The sequence below is a fragment of the Globicephala melas genome, chromosome 20 (assembly GCF_963455315.2).
Source record: "Globicephala melas chromosome 20, mGloMel1.2, whole genome shotgun sequence".
In the NCBI taxonomy this organism is placed as follows: domain Eukaryota; kingdom Metazoa; phylum Chordata; class Mammalia; order Artiodactyla; family Delphinidae; genus Globicephala; species Globicephala melas.
The window spans coordinates 6,265,691-6,288,971 of NC_083333.1; the positions used below are offsets into that span (position 1 = coordinate 6,265,691).

Here is a 23,281-nt window from a genome sequence, read left to right on the forward strand (position 1 = left end):
TATGTATATATAGTGCTCTCTAACCTCAGCTGAGCCCTCAGTTCTACCTGGCAATATTTCACATTTTGCTACGTGACTCCGTGGCTCATTTCCCACTATGGTGATTCTGAGCCTTCATCCTCTTCCTGAGCCTTCTAATCCTAGCTTTGTCTTAGTCTCAGTAGATCACTTTGCCTTGAACTAAAGTGGAACTGTGAGTAATCTGATGTGTGTTCATTCTGATTCTGTCTTCTCAATTATTGTTTATTTGTGTTTTACCCATATTCCGCATTTCTTTTTTTCCTCCTAATTCTTTTAAATTAAAGTATATTTGATGTATAATATTATATAAATTACAGGTATATAATATAGTGATTCACAATTTTAAGGCTTATACTCCATTTGTAGTTATAAAATATTGGCTATATTCCCTGTGTTATACAATATATCCTTGTACCTTATTTTATACATAATAGTTTGTACCTCTTAATCCCCTACTCCTACATTGCCCCTCCCCCCTTCCCTCTCCCCACTGGTAATCACTAGTTTGTTCTCTATATCTGTGAGTCTGTTTCTTTTTTGGTATATTCACTAATTTGTTGTGTTTTTTAGATTCCACATATAAGTGATATCATACAGTATTTGTCTTTCTCTGTATGACTTATTTCACTTAGCATAATGCCCTCCAAGTCTAACCATGTTGTTGCAAGTGGCAAAATTTCATTCTTTTTTATGGCTGAGTAGTACTCTGCTGTGTGTGTGTGTGTGTGTGTGTGTGTGTGTGTGTGTGTATGTGTGTATGTATCACAGCTTATTTATCCATTCATCTATTGATGATTGCAGTTTTCTCATGTCTGGTGTCTGCCCCCTGGTGGGTGAAGCTGGTCCACAGGCTACAGTGGGCTTCCTGGAGGGCAGGGTCAGGGCCCAGGGGAGTCTGGGACTGGTGCCTTCTCACTGGTGAGTGGAGCTGGGTCCTGGGCCCTCTGGTGGGCAGGGCTATTTCCAGAGGCAACTGTGGGTTCAGGAGATCTTCTGGCAGCCTGTCTGCTGATGGGTGGGGCTGTGTCTCTGCCAGGTTAGTTACTTGGCCTGAGGCATCCCAGCACTGGCACCTACAGGTTGGTTGTTGGGTCGGGGCCAGGTATCAGCATTAATGAGCCAGAGGGAGGATTCCACAGGGGTGCCTGCCAGCACCAGTGTCCATGCAGTAGAAGGAGGTCCCCGAAATGGCTGCCACCAGTGTCTATGTCCCTAGGGTGAGCTGCAGCTGCCCTCCGCCTCCCCAGACACTTTCCAAGATCAGCAGGTAGGTCTGACCGAGGCTCCTATCAAATTACTGCTTTCGTCCTGGCTCCCAGAGTGTGTGAGATTTTGTGTGCGCCCTTTAAGAGTGAAGTTTCTGTTTCCCCCAGTCCTGTGGGACTCTTGAAATTAAGCCTCACTGACCTTTAGAGCCAGATGCTCTAGAGGCTCATCTTCCCTATGCAGGACCCCGGGCTGGGGAGCGGGATGGGGATTCAGAACTCTCACTCCTGTGGGAAAACCTCTGCAATATAATTATTCTCCACTCTGTGGGCCGCCCACCCATGGGTATGGGACTTGACTATATCACGAGTCTGAGATGGTCCACAACCCATCTTGTTGTGATTCCTTCTTTATGTCTTTAGTTGTAGAAGATCTTTTCTGATAGGTTTCGGTCTTTTTCACTGATGGTGGTTCTGCAAATAGTTGTGAGTTTGGTGTGCTCGTGAGAGGAGGTGAGCTCAGGGTCTTTCTACTCCACCATCTTGGCTGATCACGCTTCTTCATTTCTTGATCCCACAGCACCCTGCCTCCTCTTTGTCTTTGTTTCTTCTGTTGTAAATGGGAAGGTGACAATTAAATTCCTCAATCATTACTCCAGCCTCCTTTCTCTTGACTGTGATCTATCATGATCTGTTGTGCACCCAGCCACCTTCTCCCTGCCACAAGGCTTCATGGTAAGGAAAAGCAGACCAAGAAAATCGGTGAAGACAAAAGAGGGGGCTTTAAGGAACAGCAGGCATAAAGGTGATTCGGAAGGACCACCAAACATTGAAAACACGCTACATCTGAAACCTAAATCTGAAAATACTAAGATAGTAACTGGGCAGATGAAAGCACTGGAATATAGGGAAGAGGTTTCAAAGTACATGCAAATTAAAGGACCTGGTGGACTTAAAGGAATAGGCACAATTTAAAAGGAAAACTGGATTTAAAGGAGAATCTTTCAATCTCCCAACTTCTGGGAGAGAAGAAAAGCAAAAAGAAATGAAGAAGTGGCCTTTGACAATTAGATAGTGAAGGGGAAAGAGAAAAGGGGGGAAATGTAGCGTTGTCCAAGACAGAAGAGAACCATAAAATCAGTGGACTCAGAGCTCCACCCGTATACCAAGGCAAATAAGCAAACAAACAAACAAAAATCACATTAAAATACCTTGACTTCTAGACTGACAGAAAAAGGGCACCATTAACTAGGAATCATGTGAAACAGCTCAGTATAATAAAAATGAACAAGAGGGGGCTTCCCTGGTGGTGCAGTGGTTGAGAGTCCGCCTGCCGATGCAGGGGACACGGGTTCGTGCCCCGGTCCAGGAAGATCCCACATGCCGCGGAGCAGCTGGGCCCATGAGCCATGGCCGCTGAGCCTGCGCGTCCAGAGCCTGTGCTCCGCAACGGGAGAGGCCCACATACCGCAAAAAAAAAAAATGAACAAGAGGTAAAAAAAACCCATGAGGAACCATTGCAGAAAAAATCAGGAAATGGAATTTCACACATATCACCTGAGGAAACCTTACCACTACCAAAAAACAATCAAGAAGCAGAAGAAAACTATAAGTTTACACTCCAGGCAGATTGACTATACCCAAACACACACTGAGAATATGAAAAACCACATAGGCTCAGATATTCAAAAAATTAAAACAGGAACGAAAAAAGAAACAGGAAGAAATGAAAGAGAGTTGATAGAATTCAGGAAAGTAATGGAAGAAAAAGAAAATTATCTCTAAAGTGAAGAATAAATTGTAAGGGCTAATGACCTCACATCTCCCAATTTCAAACTTACTTCAAGACTGTGGTAATTAAGACACTGTGATACGGGAATAAAGATGGACATATACATGGCACATATATACAATGGAATATTACTCAGCCATAAAAAGAAACGAAATTGAGTTATTTGTAGTGAGGTGGATGGACCTAGAGTCTGTCATACAGAGTGAAGTAAGTCAGAGAAAAACAAATACCGTATGCTAACACAAATATGTGGAATCTTAAAAAAAAAAAATGGTTCTGAAGAACCTAGGGGCAGGACAGGAATAAAGACACAGACAGAGAATGGACTTGAGGATGCGGGAGGGGGGAAGGGTAAGCTGGGATGAAGTGAGGGGGTAGCATTGACATATATACGCTACCAAATGTAAAATCGATAGCTAGTGGGAAGCAGCTGCATAGCACAGGGAGATCAGCTCGGTGCTTTGTGACCACCTAGAGGGTTGGGATAGGGAGGGTGGGAGGGAGGAGATATGGGGATATATGTATATGTAATGGTGATTCATTTTGTTATAAAGCAGAAATTAACACACCATTGTAGAGCAATCAATTATACTCCAATAAAGATGTTAAAAAAAAAAGATGGACATATACACATCAAAGAAATAGAATTGATAGTCCAGAAATAAACTCTTACATTTATGGTCAGTTGATTTTTCAATAAGAGCACCAAGACAATTCAATGAGGATAGAAAAATCTTTTCACTAAATGGTTATGGAAAACTGGATATTCACATACAAAAGAATAAATTTGAACCTCTTCCTCATATCATACCCCAAAATAATCTCAAAACGGATCATAGACCTAAATGTAAACTGTGAGATTTTTAGGAAAAAATATAGAAATAAATTTTTGTGACCTTGGGTTAGACAATGGTTTCCTAGATGTGACATCAAAAGCACAAGTGACAGAAAAAAGACATACTGGACATCATCAAACTTTAATACATTTTTGTTGCAAAAAATTTTTTTGTTGCAAACTTTAATACATTTTGTTCTAGTTTCCTAGAACTGCGGTAACAATTTTCCGTCTCACAGTTCTAGAGTCTAGAAGTCCAAAATCAAGATGTTGGCAGGGACATGGTCCCTTGAAACCTGGAAGGGAATCCTTCCTTGCCTCTTCCTAGCTTCTGGTGTTTTTCTGGCAGTCTTTGCCATTGATTGGTTTCTAGATGGATTATCCCAGTCCTCTGTCTTCACATGGCATCCTCCCTGTTGTCTGTATCCAAATTTTCCCTTTTAATAAAGATACCAGTCATATTGGATTAGGGCCCACTGTAATTACCTCATTTTAACTTGATTACCTCTGTAATTAAATACAGTCACATTATGAGGTTTTGGGGGTTAGGACTTCAACATATCTTTTGGAGGAGACATAATTCAACATGTAACAGATAATAATCAAGGAAGTAAAAAGACAACCCACAGCATAGGAGAATACCATATATCTGATAAGGATCTTATATCTAAAATATATAATGAACTCTTACAACTAAATAATAAAAAGACAATCCAATTGAAAAATGGGCAAAGAATCTGAATACACATTTCTCCAAAGAAATATACAAATGACCGACAAGCTCACAAAAAGGGAAATGCAAATCAAAACAACGAGATACTACTTTTTACCCACTAGGATGATAGTTTAAAAAAAAAAAAAGAAAAGAACAAGGGTTGGTAAGGATGTGGAGAAATTGGAACCCTTGTGCATTGCTGGTGGGAATGTAAAATGGTACAACTGCTTTGGAAAACAATTGCAGTTCCTCAAAATGTTAAATATAGAATTATCATATGGCCTGACAATCCCACTCCTAAGTATATGTCCAAGAGAAATGAAAACATAGCCCACACAAAACTTGTACACAAATGTTCATAGCAGCATTATCCATAATAGCCAAAATGGACACAACCCACATGTCCATCAAGTGATAAGTGGATAAACAAAATGTGATATATCCATGCAATGGAATACTATCCAGTCATAAAAAAAAATAAAGTACTGAGACAAACTACAACTTAGATGACCCTTGAAAACATGCTAGGTGAAAGCAGCCAGTCACAAGAGACTACATATTGTGTGATTCCGTTTATATGAAATGTCCAGAATAGGCAAATCCATAGAGACAGAAAATAGACTGGTAATTGCCTTGGGCTTGGGATGTAGGGAGGGGCAGGGAAGAGGTTGGGAGGAAATGGGGAGTGCTGATGGGTACAGGTTTATTTTGGGGTCATGAAAATGTCCGAAAATTTACTGTGGCGATGCTCACACAACTGAGTGAATATACCAAGGACCATTGAGTTGTATACTTCAAATGCGTGAGTTGTGTGGGATGTGAATTATATTTCAATAAAGCAGATTTTGAGAACCTAGAGAAGACTCAGGGGTGGGGTATCCATGCTCAGTTCATATGTAGGCTAAAAAAACGTCAAAAGTTATATGCCAAAATATTAAATGATTGGTGATCTCTAGGTTTATATTTTTTTCTTTTGGCTTGCCTCAATTTTCTAATCTTTCTACAATAACTTTTATTATATTTTAAGTATAATGAAATTCAATGAATTCAATTAAGTGAAAGTGAGAAAATGGAGCTATACAGTGTGACATAAGTGAAGAGAAAATTTCAAGGAGGCATTAGTGGAAGACTGGTGATATTTGAATAAAATATAGGTTTTTTTAGTTAATAGTATCATGCCAGTGTTAATTTCCTTGTTTTGATCATTGTGCTATGGTTATATAAGATGCTAACATCAGGGAAAGCTGGATCAAAGGCATATAAAACTCTGTACTATTTTTGCAATTTTTCTGCAACTCTAAAATTAGTTCAAAAGAAGTCAAAAGAAAAGAATAAGAAAAGTGAATAGTCTCTGCTTATCTCCACTTCATTATTGTTCTCTCATGCCTCAGTTTCTTGTCATCTGTCTTCTGCCTACATTGTTTTACCTGGAAGTGCCCCCTCAAAGGTTACCAGAAGTCTATTTTTTTAAAATGTTCTTGACCTCTGAAGTCTAACGCTCTTGTCTTCTCCCCTTGATCTGTTACATTATATAGCAGAGAGCTTTGCTTCCTTTTTTCTCTTTCAGTGGCTCAACCTCTCTCTTTTACTTTTTTTCCCGCCTCCATATTCTGTCCTTAGCCATTTTTACTGTCTTGGCAATTGCATCCAGTTGCTTTAGCTGTCACCACTATGTAAATGCCTCTTTAAAAAGTTGTTTCATATAATGAAAGTTATTATAAAAAGATTAGAGACTATAGCCAAGCAAAAAGAAGAGAATCATTTACTGTCTTGGTATATATTTTAGACTCTTTATATATGGACTGAGATTGGACACCTACATCCTCACCCCCTATCTTCTTTAAGTTGTCAAACTGCTTTAAAATTTTTAATTAGTTTTTTCAAAAAAGATTATCAAAGTAGAGTAGTGAGAATTAAAGAAGATGGTAAAATACACATGGTAAAACCTATCTGTCACAACGTTTCAGATGCTCATTATCTCTCAGTTGGATTATTTCAGTAGTACTCTGATGAGTCTCCCTGGCTTTGGTCCATTTTTTCACATTATTATTGGAATAAACTTCCTAGAGCCATGAATATATCATCTATCACCCTTCCATCAGAAGTCTTCACAAGTTCCTTATTGCTCTGAGAATAAAGTCAAAATGTTGACAGCAATTGCCTAGAACTGTGGTGTCTAGAGTGGGTTTTATACTAGATGATCCGTTAAGATGTAGGGAGACTATATTAGACGTTCTGTTTTTAAAATGTTTTTTTAATGCAGGTTTGTAATATACATACTATATTAATTAGTACAGTAGTACATCTATATAATTTATAATCAAATGGATAGATATTGATGGAAATGGAGATGGGGATATAGAGACATAGAAGATGTGTGCAAGTGTTTAGTGGAAAAACCAGAGAGCAAAAGAGCATGTACACAAATATTCCAGTAACCTAAAACAATAGCTTTCATTTGATAACATTGGTGGGATCATAAGCCTGTAATTGGTATGTCAAGTTTACGAAAGGGGGTTGTTTTGTATCTTTTAAAGTTAAATGGTTAATTCTCAGTGATGGGAAAGTGAGAAATTACTTTTCTCTTTACACTTTTCTGTACTTTTTTTCTTTTTCTGTTTACAAAAGAGAGAAATGAAGTTTTGACCACCTTTCAAAGCTTAATTTCTTCAGGAAAATTCCCCTGCCACTCTAGTCAGAAATAATCTTTCTCTCCTCTAGCTCCCAGTAGTGTTTATTTGTGCCTCTGTGGCAGTTTTTCTTACTCTCCATTGAACAAGCAATTGCACACGTGCTATGCAGACACTGCTGGATGCCGAGGACACAAAGACACAAACTATTTCAAGGAGTAGTGTATTGTCTTTAGGGGGAAAAGAGGTGCAACCAGTTTTAACAGGATAAAATAATTGTACAGAGTGCAGTCAAAGCACAGCGGGGCTACCTTAGTCCCCAAGAAGTCAGAGAAAGATGCTTACTTTCCATTGTGTGTGAATTACCTCTTTTGGACTTCAAGCTTCTTGAGATCATGAAATGAAAGTACGAATATGAACAGTGTTGTTTTTGTTTTTGAGAGGGGTTGGGTTGGATTTTTATATTACTTGTAATTACAAGTAATAAATGAAGTCTTCACTTTTTTTTTTTACAGAGCATAAACTGTTTAGCTTTGATTTTAAAAAATAGGTAGAAAGTCACTGCTTCCCATGACTCCATCCACCCCCACATATACCCTATTGTTAAACACTCTTCCTATCTTTCTTTATCCTTCCCATGTTTTTTGATGCAGATACAAACAAATACAAGTAAAGATTCTTTTTTTTTTTCCAGGAGAATTCCCAGATGTTTCAAGGTACACCTTGCAAGAATATGTACCCTAATGAATATTTTCCTCATGGAATAACAAATGGAGCCAGTTGGTACAATGTCCCAGGTAAACATTTTTTATATTAAGGCCATATAACTTGATGGATTTTCTGTCCCCCTGGATGGTACTGCTTGTTACTGATTTTTTAATTTTGAGAAAGAATCATTCTTTTAAAAATATTGTATAAATAGTTTAAAACATTCAAATTACCGTTTCAACTATTTTTAATATTTGGTGTACTTTGACCTTTGAGTAAAATAATGTACTGAAACCTCATGAAAGTGTTATATTTTACTGCTGGCTATTACAAAGAACTTTAGATGTGCTAAGAAGAAGAGTGTGAGCTACACTTGAATTCTTCCTGAACATGAAAGTACAGATGTTTTACCTGGACCACAAGCATCAGAGAGCTCTCAAATGAACGCATTATTGGTTTTCAGCCATGCTGATAAAAGATGAATTTGGCTTTTTACTAGGAATGTTGCTTACGATTTGGGATCTGAGCTAGTTAGAACTTCTTCAGAGTAACTAATTTAAAATTTTTATCCTTCAGGTGGTATGCAGGACTGGAACTATTTACAAACAAACTGCTTTGAAGTGACTATTGAACTTGGTTGTGTGAAATACCCATTTGAGAAAGATCTGCCCAAATTTTGGGAACAGAATCGAAGATCTCTAATCCAGTTTCTGAAACAGGTGACGATTCTGGAGTGACATGAAATTTCTCCCAAGAGCAAGAAGATTTTTGTGTGTACATGTGGTTTTCATGCATTGATTTTAGAATACACCTCATTTGAATTCCAGTTTGACCTATTCGTGTTTTCGTATATTTATCTAGAAAATTCATGAATGTAAATGAGTTTATTTATATGCGCAGAGAAGAGTTAAAAATGATTAAACAATATAGTGATGATGTTTGGCACTTAATGGTTAGTGGTCACTTTTTACCCTTGTCTTTATAAAGGGCTACTATAGATTGGGTACATGCCTAAGAATTTGTCAAGTGATAAAGATGGGCTATGGGGTAAATTTTTTTTTTTTTTCGCCATTGGTTTACTGTGAAACGATTAATTTCCTTTTGTTTAGATGTGCATCGTGGCCAATAGGTAAAGACTATAAGAAATATGCTAATAGTGGTTAAAATTATTAGGATAATCTGACTAATACTTTGTGCCAGTACTTTGCTGAGTAGAATGGCATAATGGCTGTGAGTTTGCATACTAATTTTTTAGAACATTTTATTCTGAAAATTTCTAAGCATCAGGAAAAATTATAAGACTAACAATAAATACTACTATTCCTTTACCTAGGTTTAACAATTTTTATACTTTGCTGCATTTGTATTTTATATATATATAAACACACACACACTTTTATTGAACTATTTCAGTATAAATTGCAGGTGTTATGATATTTATCCCAAAGTATTTCGGAATACATCTTCTAAAAATAAGGTTAATTCTCCTACCTGACTTCTCCAATTGCTATTATCTCACCTAAGAAAATTAACAGTAACTCCGTATACTACCTAATACCTAATCCATGTTCAAATTTCCTCCACTTGTCCTCAAAATGTCTTTCTGCAGCTGATAGGAAGATAAAGACAAATCTAACTTATGAAAAACTAGCCTTTCAGAAACTGAAATATTTTGTTTAATGGGCGGTTACATTTAACTTTACTCTGAGCTCCTGAATTCCTATTTGTTCTACATGTTTACATTATTTAACAATCTGTTATTTTGGATGTGAACTTCCAAAATAATTAGATGATGATCTTTATCAGTAAAATCTGGGTGTCCTTGTGCTTTATCCAGGTTCATCAGGGTGTCAAAGGATTCGTCCTAGATGCCACAGATGGCAGAGGTATATTAAATGCCACCATTAGTGTTGCTGAAATTAATCACCCAGTAACTACTTACAAAACTGGAGATTACTGGCGTCTGTTGGTTCCAGGAACTTATAAAATCACAGCATCTGCTCGAGGGTGAGTTACTGAATGCTTTGTAATTGAGTGCTTGGAGATGAAACAAGCATAGTTCCATTCTAAAAGATTATTGCCAGAAAGCCCTGTAGAGACTAAGCAACCTTGAGTTTAACGCTGAGAAGTCTAGAGCTGGTTACACATTTGACTCTTCTCTGATGGCACAGTGAGTACATGAACCGTCAAATGTAAGGAATCTGTGAAATTATTCACTTTGAACAGTAGCCTCTTTTACCTTCATCCTCTCAGGTCACCTTCCCCTGTCCAGATGTAAAGTGACTGATTTCCTTCACTATGGGTAACAGTTCTGGGAAGTACATGTTAGTAGGGAAAAAAAGACTTCTGTTCTGCATACTTCTAGTCATGTTGTCCCCAAAATACCACCACTTTACATTTGTACCCTTTTAAAACTCTTTCACAGACACTTATTTTTTATTATTGTACCTTTGCCTTCTCGCATCAAGTGAGATTTTCTTACTTACTGCTAATTCTCTGAGAAAAGCCATTTTCATATTTTTTACAGTTTTTCTCACCACAAAGATATATTTACTTGAAAAGAAAAAATTAACTTATGACCTTTTCCCTTGGAAAAAACTTAATATTCCTTATGTTCCTCCTCCTTTACAAATACCTTAGAACTGGAGCCACCTTACTTTTTAGTCGAAACTTATAATTTTTATCCTCTTGTAGTTTTCTTTTTTATATTTGATACATGTAGGTGTTCCCACAGAATATTTTCCCCTCCCCCTACTAGCTCTCTTATTTCTGAAGAGTTAGTTTGAACACTCATTGAAGTAAGGGTAAATACATGGAAACATTTAAAGTTATTGTTACCTTTTTTTAAAAAATGGTTTTCAAATATCAAGTGGTCTGTAAATGAATGGGTTAGAACTTTAACGAGTAAAGAAGTTTATTCTGGTTTTTTTCAGTTTTGGCATAGTATTGGAAAAACCAAAGCATCAAGGTGTCTGAAAAATGGGGCAAGAATGATGCGTTTGGCAGAGAATGTCCTAAGTTAGTACTTCTCAAACTTTTTCCACCATATTCCCTGATGACAGACAAGTGAACTCAGATTCCAGGAAATATGGGCGTATACACTGCAAGCATGAGCTTTCTTTTGAAGTCATATATTTAATCTTAAAAACTCATTTATGTTTTATAGTCTACCCTTGTATGGTCTTCGTTAATGTTTAAAACAAATCTTAAATTCTCACAAAGTTAACAATTTGACCCTTTAGGGAGATGCACCACATTTATCTCTAGGATTCACATATCCTCTGCACACCTCTGTTTTCCCAGGGTTTGGGTACTCCAGCTGCAGAAGCGTGGCTCTGATCTGTCTCCTTTATTACAGGTATAATCCAGTTACCAAGAATGTGACGGTAAACAGTGAAGGTGCTGTTCAGGTCAACTTCACACTTGTTCGATCTTCAACAGATTCAAACAATGAATCAAAGAAAGGCAAGGGGGACAGCACCAACAATGAGGGTGCCAGCGATCCGACTACTAAAGAGTTTGAAACTTTAATTAAAGACCTTTCAGCTGAGAATGGTTTGGAAGGCTTCATGTTACGCTCCTCCTCAAATCTGGCTCTTTATCGATACCATTCATACAAGGACTTATCAGAGTTTCTGAGAGGACTTGTGATGAACTACCCACATATTACAAATCTTACCAAGTAAGTGTCACCCTTCTTGCTACCTTTTTTTCCTCTTTCTTTCTCTCTTTCTCCTTCCCTCTCTCTTTCTTCCTTCCTCCCTCCCTCCCTCCCTCCCTTCCTCCCTCCCTCCCTCCCTCCCTTCCTCCCTCCCTCCCTCCCTTCCTTCCTTCCTTCCTTATTTCTTCATTTTAAAGAGGTTACATTTAGCATAAGCCACATTAAATGGTTCTTGTAATTTATTTAGAGATATTTGGGAGCTGAATGTATAGAGAGTTGGATTTCACTTATTTTGAAACAGATGTTTGCTTGGAGATCTTTCTAACAATGAATCTTGGAAACTTTTATGAGAAACATTGGAGCAGAATTACTTGTTAGTTTAGCAGTGTGTGGCTTGTGCCTCCAGAAAATGTAAAATCATTCTTTCTAATGATTACTTTGATTTCAAAACCCTTTCTACTTCTCAGTTGCAGATTCACGTTCTGACTAAATATTATTTAGTTTGTTTCATTTTGCTGGGGGCAGGGACAAATTTGGAACTATGAGCTCACTTGTCAGGGATCATGTTTAACCTTTTCTTCAAATTAAATAATGAAGCCTGGTTGGCTGTCATTTTCTGTGCTTCAGTCTCTACTCACAGTCATGGTTCCCTGAAGCCTTAGGGACATATGTGATTGAGGGTTCTGGGAAAACATGCAGTACCGGCTTATGTAAAACTGATGGCTGAGACAACTTTTACCTTCACTTCTTAGGCTTCTCTGCTTCACTTTCACTGTCTCAAAACTATTTCCTTGATTTGTTGATTCCTATTATTTGCCTATTTTAGGGCCTTTACTTTTTGCCCTGAACTTACAGTTCTCTACTACAAACCTAATGAACATTAACTAGACTTTCACTTTTTCACTTTTTTTCCTTCATTGGTTCTTTTAATTTTACCAGTAAATTTACTTTCTCAAATACTGGTTTATAATGTCTGTAATTGCAAAGACTGATATTTACTTTGGCAATACCAATTACCTCTCTTCCGCAACTGACTCTTGAACATTTCTGCCCAGGTCAGGTTTTAATACTGTCCATGTTAGTGCCATATAGATATTACAGACTTTCTTATTTTAAAACAAAAAATTGGACATTATTTTGCTATCCATTTACTTAGTTCATTTGTTTTGTTTTAACCTTTCAATTAAACATGGACTTCTTAGTTAAATAGTTCCCCAGCAAATATGCAACACCTGCCAGTGGTGGGACACAAGGCAGTTTTAGGTGGTTCTCCAACGGTTGCTAAGTATCATTAAATACCATTGTGAGATAGTGGTACTTTGTCTATTCTATTAATCCTCAATTTAATGCCAATATTTTTTTTCTATCTAACTCTTGTAAATCTCTCTTTATATCAAAGAAGGCAGGCCTTTTCAATTAGTTTTGCTGTAATTTTGGTACTGCATTTAAAGTATAAAATGTCTTATTTGTGTAAATTAATTTAGATTTTAAAAGTAAGGTGCTCTGCATTTGTGTATATTTAAATATTTCCATAATAAAATTTTAAGTGAGTTAACTTAAAAGACATATGTTAACTAGAGACTTCCCTGGGACTTCACTGGAAGACTCCATGCTTCCCTTGCAGGGGCCGCGGGTTCAATCCCTGGTCAGGGGACTAGGATCCCACATGCTAGGCGGCACAGCCAAAAAAAAAAAAAAAGACATATATTAACTAAAGAGTAGTATAGATTATAGAAGATTGGGTAAATATCATGAAGATGATAGGAGAATGACAATTTGGAGGAATGCTGAACTAAATCATGATCTTTCCTAAATCTGATAGTATCTCACATCTATTTGACTTTCTTTGATTAAGGGAACCTAATTTTCTTAAAGTAGTCTGACATAAAGATTTACTCTTTAAAGACTTTTTAAGACTTTTCAAATTTTGTTCTCATTTGTTTTTTTAAAATCTGTAAGGCAGCATTAACATAATACTTGATTACTTGCTGACTTTTTATTTCTGGTTTTTGAAAGTTTGGGACAGAGTGCTGAATATCGTCACATTTGGTCCCTTGAAATCTCCAATAAGCCCAATGTATCTGAGCCTGAAGAACCAAAGATTCGTTTTGTTGCTGGCATCCATGGAAATGCTCCAGTTGGAACTGAACTTCTTTTGGCTCTGGCAGAATTTCTCTGCTTAAACTACAAAAAGAACCCAGCTGTTACCCAAGTAAGAAAATAGCCTGTTTTGACATGCTTTAAAAGGAAAAAGCTCAGTGATACACTGATACCAAGGCACCATTTTTTAAAAATTTAACTTCCTGTTATATTTTATACAGAGGTACATTTAAGGTCATTATACACTTTACTCTTTAAAAATGGACCTTGGTATATAGTCATTGTTAATAGTGTCTTTCTATTATATTTCTTTGTATGTATTAAGAGCCATAGAGGAAAAAAATAATAAAGATTTGCATTCAGTCCTCTATTCCTTTATGTTACCCTTCCAATCTTTACTCACAGTGATGTATATTCTAATTAGAGGGACTTCCATTGCCAATTATTTATAACTAGGATAGTATATTGAAAAACGAGGTAGAAGAGAAATCGGGTTTTTTTTCATGTAATAAAGATGAAATTATTGGACACCTTGGATGCTAAGAGATTTTAGAAAAAGTGATATGGCAGTGCCTACTTTAGTCGCTCGTGACTATAGAATAGAACGTTGATCCAGAAGCTGGTTATGTATGATTAAGCAACCTAGTTTCTGTGTTGTCTTAGGGAAAGGAAGGAAAGAGTGTGCATCTGTCTAGAACACTCGCTAATTGGCGCTGTCTGTATAGAATTTAGGAAAGGGAAAAAGTACTAGTATTTAATACCTACTATGTGCTAGGTACTTTACATACATCATAATTTAATCCTCAACCCTGCAATTATGTTAGCTTCGTTTTATAGATGTGAAAACTGAGGCAGAGATATTTGATAACTTACAGGAGGTCACACAGCTACTAAGTGGTAAAGCAGGGATTTAAACCCAAGCATGTCTCACTCTAAAGCCTGTGCTGTTCTGTTTTACTCTACTGCCTCCCTGAAAGAAATTTGGAAAGAATTGATGTCATGATTAGGATCCCATGATGTGGGATTAGGTGAGATGAACTTAAATCAGACTTGATCAAAAATTATTTTACCATTTTCAGCAAAGCAGATCCCATTGACTTCTTCATGTGAGTTGCAGGAGTATTTCAAAGATTTTTGTTGTTGTTCTTTTTTAAAAGGGAGATTACCTAGGACAGTGGTTCTCTACCCTGGCTATACATTGAAAACATCTGGGAAGCTTTTACAAATACCAGTGCCTGGGCTCCATCCCCAGAAGCATCAATATTTCTTTAAAAGCTCCTTAGGTTATTCTAACATTTAGCCAGAGTTACTACCTACTGATCTTAAGGTTATAAGAGACTATTTATCCCAGGTAAAACATCTACCAGGAATTTCAGAACTCCTAGTTTATGAGAATTTGCCTCACTGGTCTAATTAGGCTTAGATCACTTTAGATTGCCATTTGTTTTGAGCTAAGTGCCAGAATTGTCTGGAGAGTTCAAGAAAATATACATATACCCAGAGACATATGGTTAAGCCCAAGCATATAGGAAAAAAATCTCCCTCAGAGATTCCAGCATAAATGAATTAAAGGATTGCAAATATATTTTCAAGCTATTGACAATTTTACTAGAATAAATAAACCAGGGATCACTTATTCTGATTTATTATTAGAAATATGTAGGATGAATTATATCAGAAATTCATGCCATAAATGTAGGTATTAACACCTCTGGATATGGCTCATTTGAGGGAGAAATTATGAGTAAGACAAATATCCCACCTCATTTTTTCTTGATATGCTGATTTCAACTCTTCTGTCTCATTGTTTCCAGACATACATTGATATTTGTCACATTATATGTTCCAGTTTTTAATCTGGAAGTACAATATTATTATAAATACAATATTATTGTGTTTATTGTATTTGTATTATTTTTATTTATTGGTCAGTTATGATTGATCTAAGCCAGTGGTCAGCAAACTTTTTCTATAAAGGGCCATATAGTATATATTTTGGACTTTGTGGGTCAGATGTTGTGTGTTGCAACTACTCAACTCTGCCATTGCAGAACAAAAAAAGTCATATGAATGGGCAAGGCTGTGTGCCAATAAAACTTTATTTACAATAGCAAGCAGCAGGCTGGGTTTAGCCTACAGACAGTGGTTTCTGACCCTGTTGTAAGATATTGGGAGGTCTCCGGGAACAGCAGCTGTGAAGTTTTTTGTTTCTTTTTTAAGTTTTTTGGAGCAAGAGAGAAATTTTATTTATTTTTCAGTTCTGCCTTTTAAATCTGTGTTTAAAACAAACAATAAAGACTTTCTGTTTGAAGCATGGGAGGGTACCTTTTGATTCTACATAGAGCTAATAAACTCATTGATTTCTGTTTCCGTTTTAGTTGGTCGACAGGACTAGAATTGTGATTGTCCCTTCTCTAAATCCAGATGGGCGAGAGAGAGCACAAGAGAAAGACTGTACTTCAAAGATAGGACAGACAAATGCTCGTGGCAAAGACCTGGATACAGACTTCACAAGTAAGACCAATATTTAGGTCATTAAAGTACTTTGTAGATAATTTTATTTCTCTTTGCTAGGAGATTGGTTGATCCTATTTTATAGATGAGTAAGGGGTGCTTTCTTGTTTAGGATGTACAATATAAATGAATAGAGACATCTAGAAAACTTTTCAAATTCTTCTTGTTATTCATTTGCAAAAGTAATTCAAGTTTTTTTCTTAGAAATTCAATCAATAATATTGGGGGAGAGGTTTTCATCATAGTCATACAGAGATGTATATTCTTCCTCTCTACTCTCTTATATATGAGTGTACACACACGTATACACACACACAATGTATGTGTGTATTGATTTGAAGGGGCCTGTTTCTTATTTACTTAAATAGGATCATCAGCTATACATATTGTTCTGCAACATTTTTATTGGATATATCATTGACATCTAACTATTTCAGTACTCATAGATCTCTAACATTCTTATTAATGGCATCTTATTATGCTATTAATATATGGTGGTACTCTAGTTTATTCAACAATTTCCCTACTGATGTACATTTAGTTTCTTTTTAATTTTTTGCTTTTGCAAACAATGCTTCAGAAATACCCTGATTTCTGAAAATCTTATTTTCTTTCAAGGACAGGTTATTATTTTTTAAAAGAGGATATGTCCATCCCTTTTTGTTTCCAGTAAGAATTTTCTTAAACTTGGTTAGAGTCATTAACCTTTCAACATTATCCTAAAGGGTGTAAAACTCAAAATAACCTGCCTCCTAGGAAGTATCTTTCTTGCGTGAGGTAGTGGCTTATGGAGTAATAAAGTATTTATCTACAGATTTTGTAAGTTAGCCTTTTGACTGTGCTCAAGTAGGGAATATTTTCTTAGCTGCTCATACTAAAATTTTAAAACTTGGTATTTTATGTTTGACATTTCTATATTTTTAGATAATGCCTCCCAACCTGAAACTAAAGCCATCATTGAAAATTTGATTCAGAAACAGGACTTCAGTCTTTCTGTTGCTTTAGATGGTGGTTCAGTGCTGGTCACATACCCATATGACAAGCCAGTACAAACAGGTATGTAGAGTGTCACTTTACATATATACTATTTAAGCTTAAATAGGAAATTTCAATTAGGTAACATCCCTTCTAAAAATTTTTTAAATGGTGAGCATTTGAGCACACTGCATGAATAAACAGCCTAAGAAGTCTGTACATACATCAACAGTTCAGTTACTTGGAACAGGGAGGTCAGATCTAATGATGGCCTAGCTTTATTCAGTGTAGCCATCTTGTCACATCTGCTCAATTTTTACTCCATAAACATTTATGGAACAATTATTATATCTCTGGACATTGGAAATACAAAAGGGAATAAGACAGAATGCCCACCCCAAGAAATCCATATTATGTAACCAAACATTAACAATACAGAATTGCCCTCTCCTGCTTTAAACCTTGACTGACTGGTTGCACCTTGTGGTGAGTTAAACAGTTGCCTGTTGAATCTCTCTGAGGCATTGTATATGGAGATAATTTGTGTTGCTTGCAATGCAGCTTACAAGGAATATTGTAATTAGGCCACAGTTGCCCCCAAATGTAGTAAAACATACCAGAATAGGTTTGTATTTTAGTGTGATAACTTGTTAAACTCGCCGTTAGTGCCTTTTAATATAAGGAAGATGCTTATCTTCTTGGTCAGATTATCTTGGAGTGAACAGAACCATGTGCTTAATTATAATAACTCCTCAATAAACTTCAGTGAGGTACAAGATTTACTAGAAGGAAAGGAATATGACTTTTGTGTCCATGAAGTTGAACTTGGAGACAAATCTTTTCAATTTCTCCACTAACTTCTGTATTTTTCTTTTTGTAGTGGAAAACAAAGAGACTCTAAAGCATTTGGCATCTCTTTATGCAAATAATCATCCATCGATGCATATGGGTCAGCCCAGTTGCCCAAACAAATCAGGTAGGTATTTTCCCTACCCTTTGTTATTGTTGTTGCTGTTTTGGGAGAGGATGAGGACTTGCCTTATGATCTTGTTGATCCTACATCTCTCAATGCTTCTATAGATGAGAATATTCCAGGAGGAGTAATGCGTGGAGCAGAATGGCACAGTCACCTGGGCAGCATGAAGGTATGCTTTATAGAATATGGTGAGAATGGAATTATAAATACATATTGGACATTGAGTGAAAGAATAGGTGACTTTTCTGATATAGTAAAGTGAATGGCATCTACTTTGTGGCTTCCTTGACATGATAGCCCTTAAACTAACTAACCCCTGACAGCAATTTTTTTTGCCAATTTAGCCATTTTTAATTATAATTTCAGTGATATTTTAATTACATTAACAGTGTCATGCAACTATCACCATATCTATTTTCAAAACTTTCATTACCCCAAGCAGAAACTCTGTGCCCCAAAGCAATAACTCCCCATTCTCCTCTTCTCCCAGCCCCTGGTAACTTCTAATCTACTCTCTGTCTCTGTGTATTTGCCTATTCTGGATATTTCATATAAGTGGAATTGTACAATATTTTTTCTTTTCTGTCCAGCTTTTTTCACTTAGCATAATGCCTTCTGGGTTCATCCATTCTGAAGCATACATCACCTACTCCATTCCTTTTTATGGCTAAATAATATTCCATTGTACGTGTAGATCACATTTTGTTTATCAGTTCATCTTTTGATGGACAGATGTTTCCACCTTTTGGCTCTTGAAAATAATGCTGCAGTGAACATTCGTGTACAAGTATCTGTTTAAGCCCCAGTTTTCAATTCTTTTGAGTATATACCTAGAAGTGGATTTGCTTGTCATGTTGTAATTCTCTGTTTAACTTTTGAGGAACCACCAAACTTCCACAGCAGCTGAACCATTTTACATTCTTATTAGCAATGTATAAAGGTTCCAGTTTCTCCACATCCTCACCAACATTTATTTTCCATTTTTTAAATTATAGCCATCATAGTAGGTGTGAAGTGGTATCTCACTTTAGTTTTGATTTACATTTCCCTGATGACTAATGATGTTGAGCATCTTTTCATTTGCCCATTGGCCATTTGTATGTTTTCTTTGGAAAAATGTCTATTCAAATCCATTGCCCATTTTAAAGTTGGGGTTTTTCTCTTTTTGTTGTTGAGTTATAAGAATTCTTTATATATTTTGAATACTAAACCCTTACCAGATGTTTGATTTGTCAATAGTTTCTCCTATTCTGTTGTCAATAGTTTCTCCTGTTCTGTAAGTTGTCTTTTCACTTTCTTGATAATGTCAAGAAAACTTCTGATACACAAAAGTTTTAATTTAGATGAAGCCAAATTTGTTTTTTTCTTTCGTTGCTCATGCTTTATTGTCATATCTAAGAATTCATTGCCAAATGCTAGGTCATAAAGATTTACCCCTGTGTTTTCGTCTAAGAATTTTATGGACTTAGCTCTCATATTTAGGTCATTGATATATTCAGAGTTGATTTTTGTATATGATATGAAGTAGGAGTTCAGCTTCATTTGTTTGCATATGGAAGTCCAGTTGTCCCGGAACCATTTGTTGAAAAGACTATTCTTTCTTCCATTGAATAGTCTTGCCATCCTTGTCAAAGTCAATTGACCGTAGATGTATGGATTTATTTCTGGATTCTCAATTCTATACTATTGGTCTATATCTCTATTCTTTTTTTTTTTATTTTATTTTTATTATTTTTGGCTTCGTTGGGTCTTCCTTGCTGCCCGCGGGCTTTCTCATAAGCGGGTAGGCTTCTCATCACGGTGGCTTCTCTTGTTGCAGAGCAAGGGCTCTAGGCACGTGGGCTTCAGTAGTTGTGACACGTGGGCTTAGTTGCTCCGTGGCATGTGGGATCCTCCCGGACCAGGGCTCGAACCTGTGTCCCCTGCGTTGGCAGGCAGATGCTCAACCACTGTGCCACCAGGGAAGCCCCTATATGTCTATTCTTATTCTAGGACCACTGTTTTGAACACTGTAGCTTTGTACTAAGTTTTGAATTGGGAACTGTGAGTTCTCCAACTTTGTTATTTTCCAAGATTGTTTTGGCTACTCAAGGGTCCTTCCAGTCTCACTTGAATTTTGGAATTGGCCTCTCTTTTTCTGCAAAAAGGCTGTTGGGATTTTGTTAGGGGTTGTGTTGAATCTATAAATCACTTTGGGTTGTTTTGACATCTCGACAGTATTGTCTTGCTATCCAAGAATACAACATGTCTTTCCATTTAATGTCGTCTTTAATTTCTTTCTGAGAGCATTTTCATTTGTTGTCCATCCATTTCAAATTAGTCAGGAGTTGTTAGCAGATGGATGGTTAGCTCATCATTCCGTTCACACGTGCAACCAGAAAATTGACTTCATTCCTTTCTCTGCCTGCCTTCCCTCCTTTATTTATTAAGAACTTGCTATGCGTGAGGCACTTTTCTATATGAAAGATAGAGAATATTCTGTAGCCCATTAAACAAATAACTATGTTACAGAATTAATCACTATGATCTAGAAGAGATCTCAATGTGCCATGAGAAATTAAAGACAGAAAAGGTTACACCTAGTCAGAGATGTAGCCTTCTTTTCATAGATGAGATGGCATTAGGGATGCAGAGATGGTGAACCGAGACATCCATAAAGAGGAAGCAGTAAGGGCAGAGGTCAAGAAGCAGTCTAATATGTACACACTGCTATACCAACAAGGACCTACTGTATAGCATAGGGAACTCTGCTCAATACTCTGTAATAACCTAAATGGGAAAAGAATTTGAAAAAGAATAGATACGTGTCTACATATAACAGAATCACTCTGCTGGACACCTGAAACTAACACAATGTTGTTAATCGGCTATACTCCAATACAAAATAAATGTTTTTTTTTAAAGAATCAGTCTACATTAGTTAGAATATGGGATGTAATGGAGAGCAGCAGAAGACAAGAATAGAAAGAGAGTTTGAAGCTTTGAATGCTTTGTTTTTTTAATAAGGAATGGGAAGCCATGAAAGGTTTTGAGCAGGGATATAGTGACATGATCTGAGCTATTCTATGGAAATCTTTTAACAGTGGGTTAAGATGGTTTGGAGGAAGGAGAGACTGTGGCACAGGGAGACTGGTTTAGAAGAGCCTAGACGAGAACTACTGAGGGCCTAGATTAGAGTAGTAGCAATGGGAATGGAATCAAGGGATGAAGTTCCAGAGATATTGTAGAAGTGGAATTCACAGGATTTGGCAAATTCTGGATGACAGCAAGAAATTGAAGTCAAAGACAAAAGATTTCATACCTGTGTGAGAAAATGAGTTACTGTCATTAATTGAATTAGGAAGAAGAACAGGTTTGGGGTGAAAAAGTGGTAAGTTAGATTTTGGAACCTGTCCACACAAGTAGTTCCTACCTAAATAATTGCTATATTGCTGTATGGTAGGTTCGAGCCTGCAGATTGAGGGTATCAGAGAGCAAATACTTGTGCTTTTACCTCTAAGAACTCAAAAACAGCAGTAAGGGGCTTCCCTGGTGGCGCAGTGGTTGGAGTCCGCCTGCTGATGCAGGGGACGCGGGTTTGTGCCCCGGTCCTGGAAGATCCCACATGCCGCAGAGCGGCTGGGCCCGTGAGCCATGGCTGCTGAGCCTGTGTATCCGGAGCCTGTGCTCCGCAACGGGAGAGACCACAGCAGTGAGAGGTCCGCGTACCGCAAAAAAAAAAAAAAAAAAAAAAACAGCAGTAACAGCAGTGAAGTTCCAGGGTTTAGAGGGAAGCTGACCCTCTGCATGTACTTATTCATTTATTCAACAAACCCTAATAAGAACCCCTCTACTGCCAGTCACTGTAGGAAGCACTGGAGATATAAAAATGAATTAGGCATAGTCCCTGATCTTAAGAACTCTCTTAGGGGTGGCCATGTTTGTGACTGGTTATAATACCAAGTGGTTTATTTGTATTTGCTGTAAAATGCTTTACAGATTCTTTGTTTACATCACCCAGCTTTTCTTTTTATTCCATTCATTCCATTTGTCATATTACCTAGCCTCATTCTTACTTTTACTTATTAATTTTCCTACATTTGTTTTTGAATCTTATATTCCAGGATTATAGTGTTACCTATGGCCACTGTCCAGAAATCACAGTATACACAAGCTGCTGCTACTTTCCTAGTGCAGCACAACTCCCTTCGTTGTGGGCAGAAAATAAAAAATCTCTTCTTAGCATGTTGGTGGAGGTGAGTCTTTCCCTTTTAACTAGAAGCAAACTCCCAGGAATATGGTCATTGAAAACGTTTACCAAAATATTTTCTTAATCTTTTACCAAAATTTTGTATTGTTTATTTTAAATGTATGTAGAAAGGAGAGTTTTGTTCATTTTTTATTGCCTAAACAGGTGCCATGAGTTCGCATATCTGATGTATATTGAGGTAATTTAACCCTGTGAGATACTGCAGGTTCTTCCATTTGAATATCACACGGAGTTACTCGAGACAGTGTCCTGTGGTGGGAAGTAAAGCATTCAAGACGTCGGAAGACTTGGGTTCAAACATTTTAGGCTTTGACTCTATCAGAGGCCTCTCTCCCCTTATTTCCATCTCCGTGCCTCTGAAGCAGTGAATGAGTAGCAAACAAGGTCAGAGTCCGTGGGGAGGGACAAATAAGCTAGACTTACAGAGGGTTTTGTTGTTTTGTTTGTTTTTGTCAGGCCTCAAGTTATGGCCTCTAGAATATCTGGCATTATGAAAACATAAATTTATATCTTAAACATGTATTTTTTTAAGGTTCACAAGGGAGTTCGTGGATTTGTTAAAGATAAGACTGGAAAACCAATCTCTAAAGCAGTCATTGTGCTCAATGAAGGAATAAAAGTACACACAAAAGAGGGAGGTTATTTCCATGTACTGTTAGCCCCAGGTGTCCATAACATCAATGCCATTGCCGATGGGTATCAGCAACAACACTCCCAGGTAAGAAACTCAACTTGAGTGGTCTCATGTAAATTTTTATTATTAATAATACTTATATTTAATTTGAAACTCTTGTTCGAAAGCTTGTGGGGAATAAAGAAAAATGTGACCGCCTCTTGATTATGGTATTTGTTATCTTTCTATCCTTTAGCAACAAAAGGGAAATTGTTGTAGCATTTTGT

The 23,281-nt window shown here is 36.9% G+C and overlaps 1 protein-coding gene across 1 annotated transcript in view; it reads left to right on the forward strand.

Annotated features, from left to right (window-relative positions):
- Nucleotides 1-23,281, forward strand: part of CPD (carboxypeptidase D) — a 67,613-nt gene that overhangs the window by 38,332 nt on the left and 6,000 nt on the right. The window contains exons 9-19 of the mRNA XM_030861912.2: nucleotides 7,893-7,995; nucleotides 8,483-8,625; nucleotides 9,744-9,913; nucleotides 11,265-11,588; nucleotides 13,584-13,779; nucleotides 16,046-16,181; nucleotides 17,106-17,237; nucleotides 18,037-18,132; nucleotides 18,237-18,301; nucleotides 22,236-22,367; nucleotides 22,914-23,099. Of these exons, the coding sequence (XP_030717772.1) occupies nucleotides 7,893-7,995; nucleotides 8,483-8,625; nucleotides 9,744-9,913; nucleotides 11,265-11,588; nucleotides 13,584-13,779; nucleotides 16,046-16,181; nucleotides 17,106-17,237; nucleotides 18,037-18,132; nucleotides 18,237-18,301; nucleotides 22,236-22,367; nucleotides 22,914-23,099 (1,683 nt within the window). The remainder of the gene's footprint in view (nucleotides 1-7,892; nucleotides 7,996-8,482; nucleotides 8,626-9,743; nucleotides 9,914-11,264; nucleotides 11,589-13,583; nucleotides 13,780-16,045; nucleotides 16,182-17,105; nucleotides 17,238-18,036; nucleotides 18,133-18,236; nucleotides 18,302-22,235; nucleotides 22,368-22,913; nucleotides 23,100-23,281) is intronic.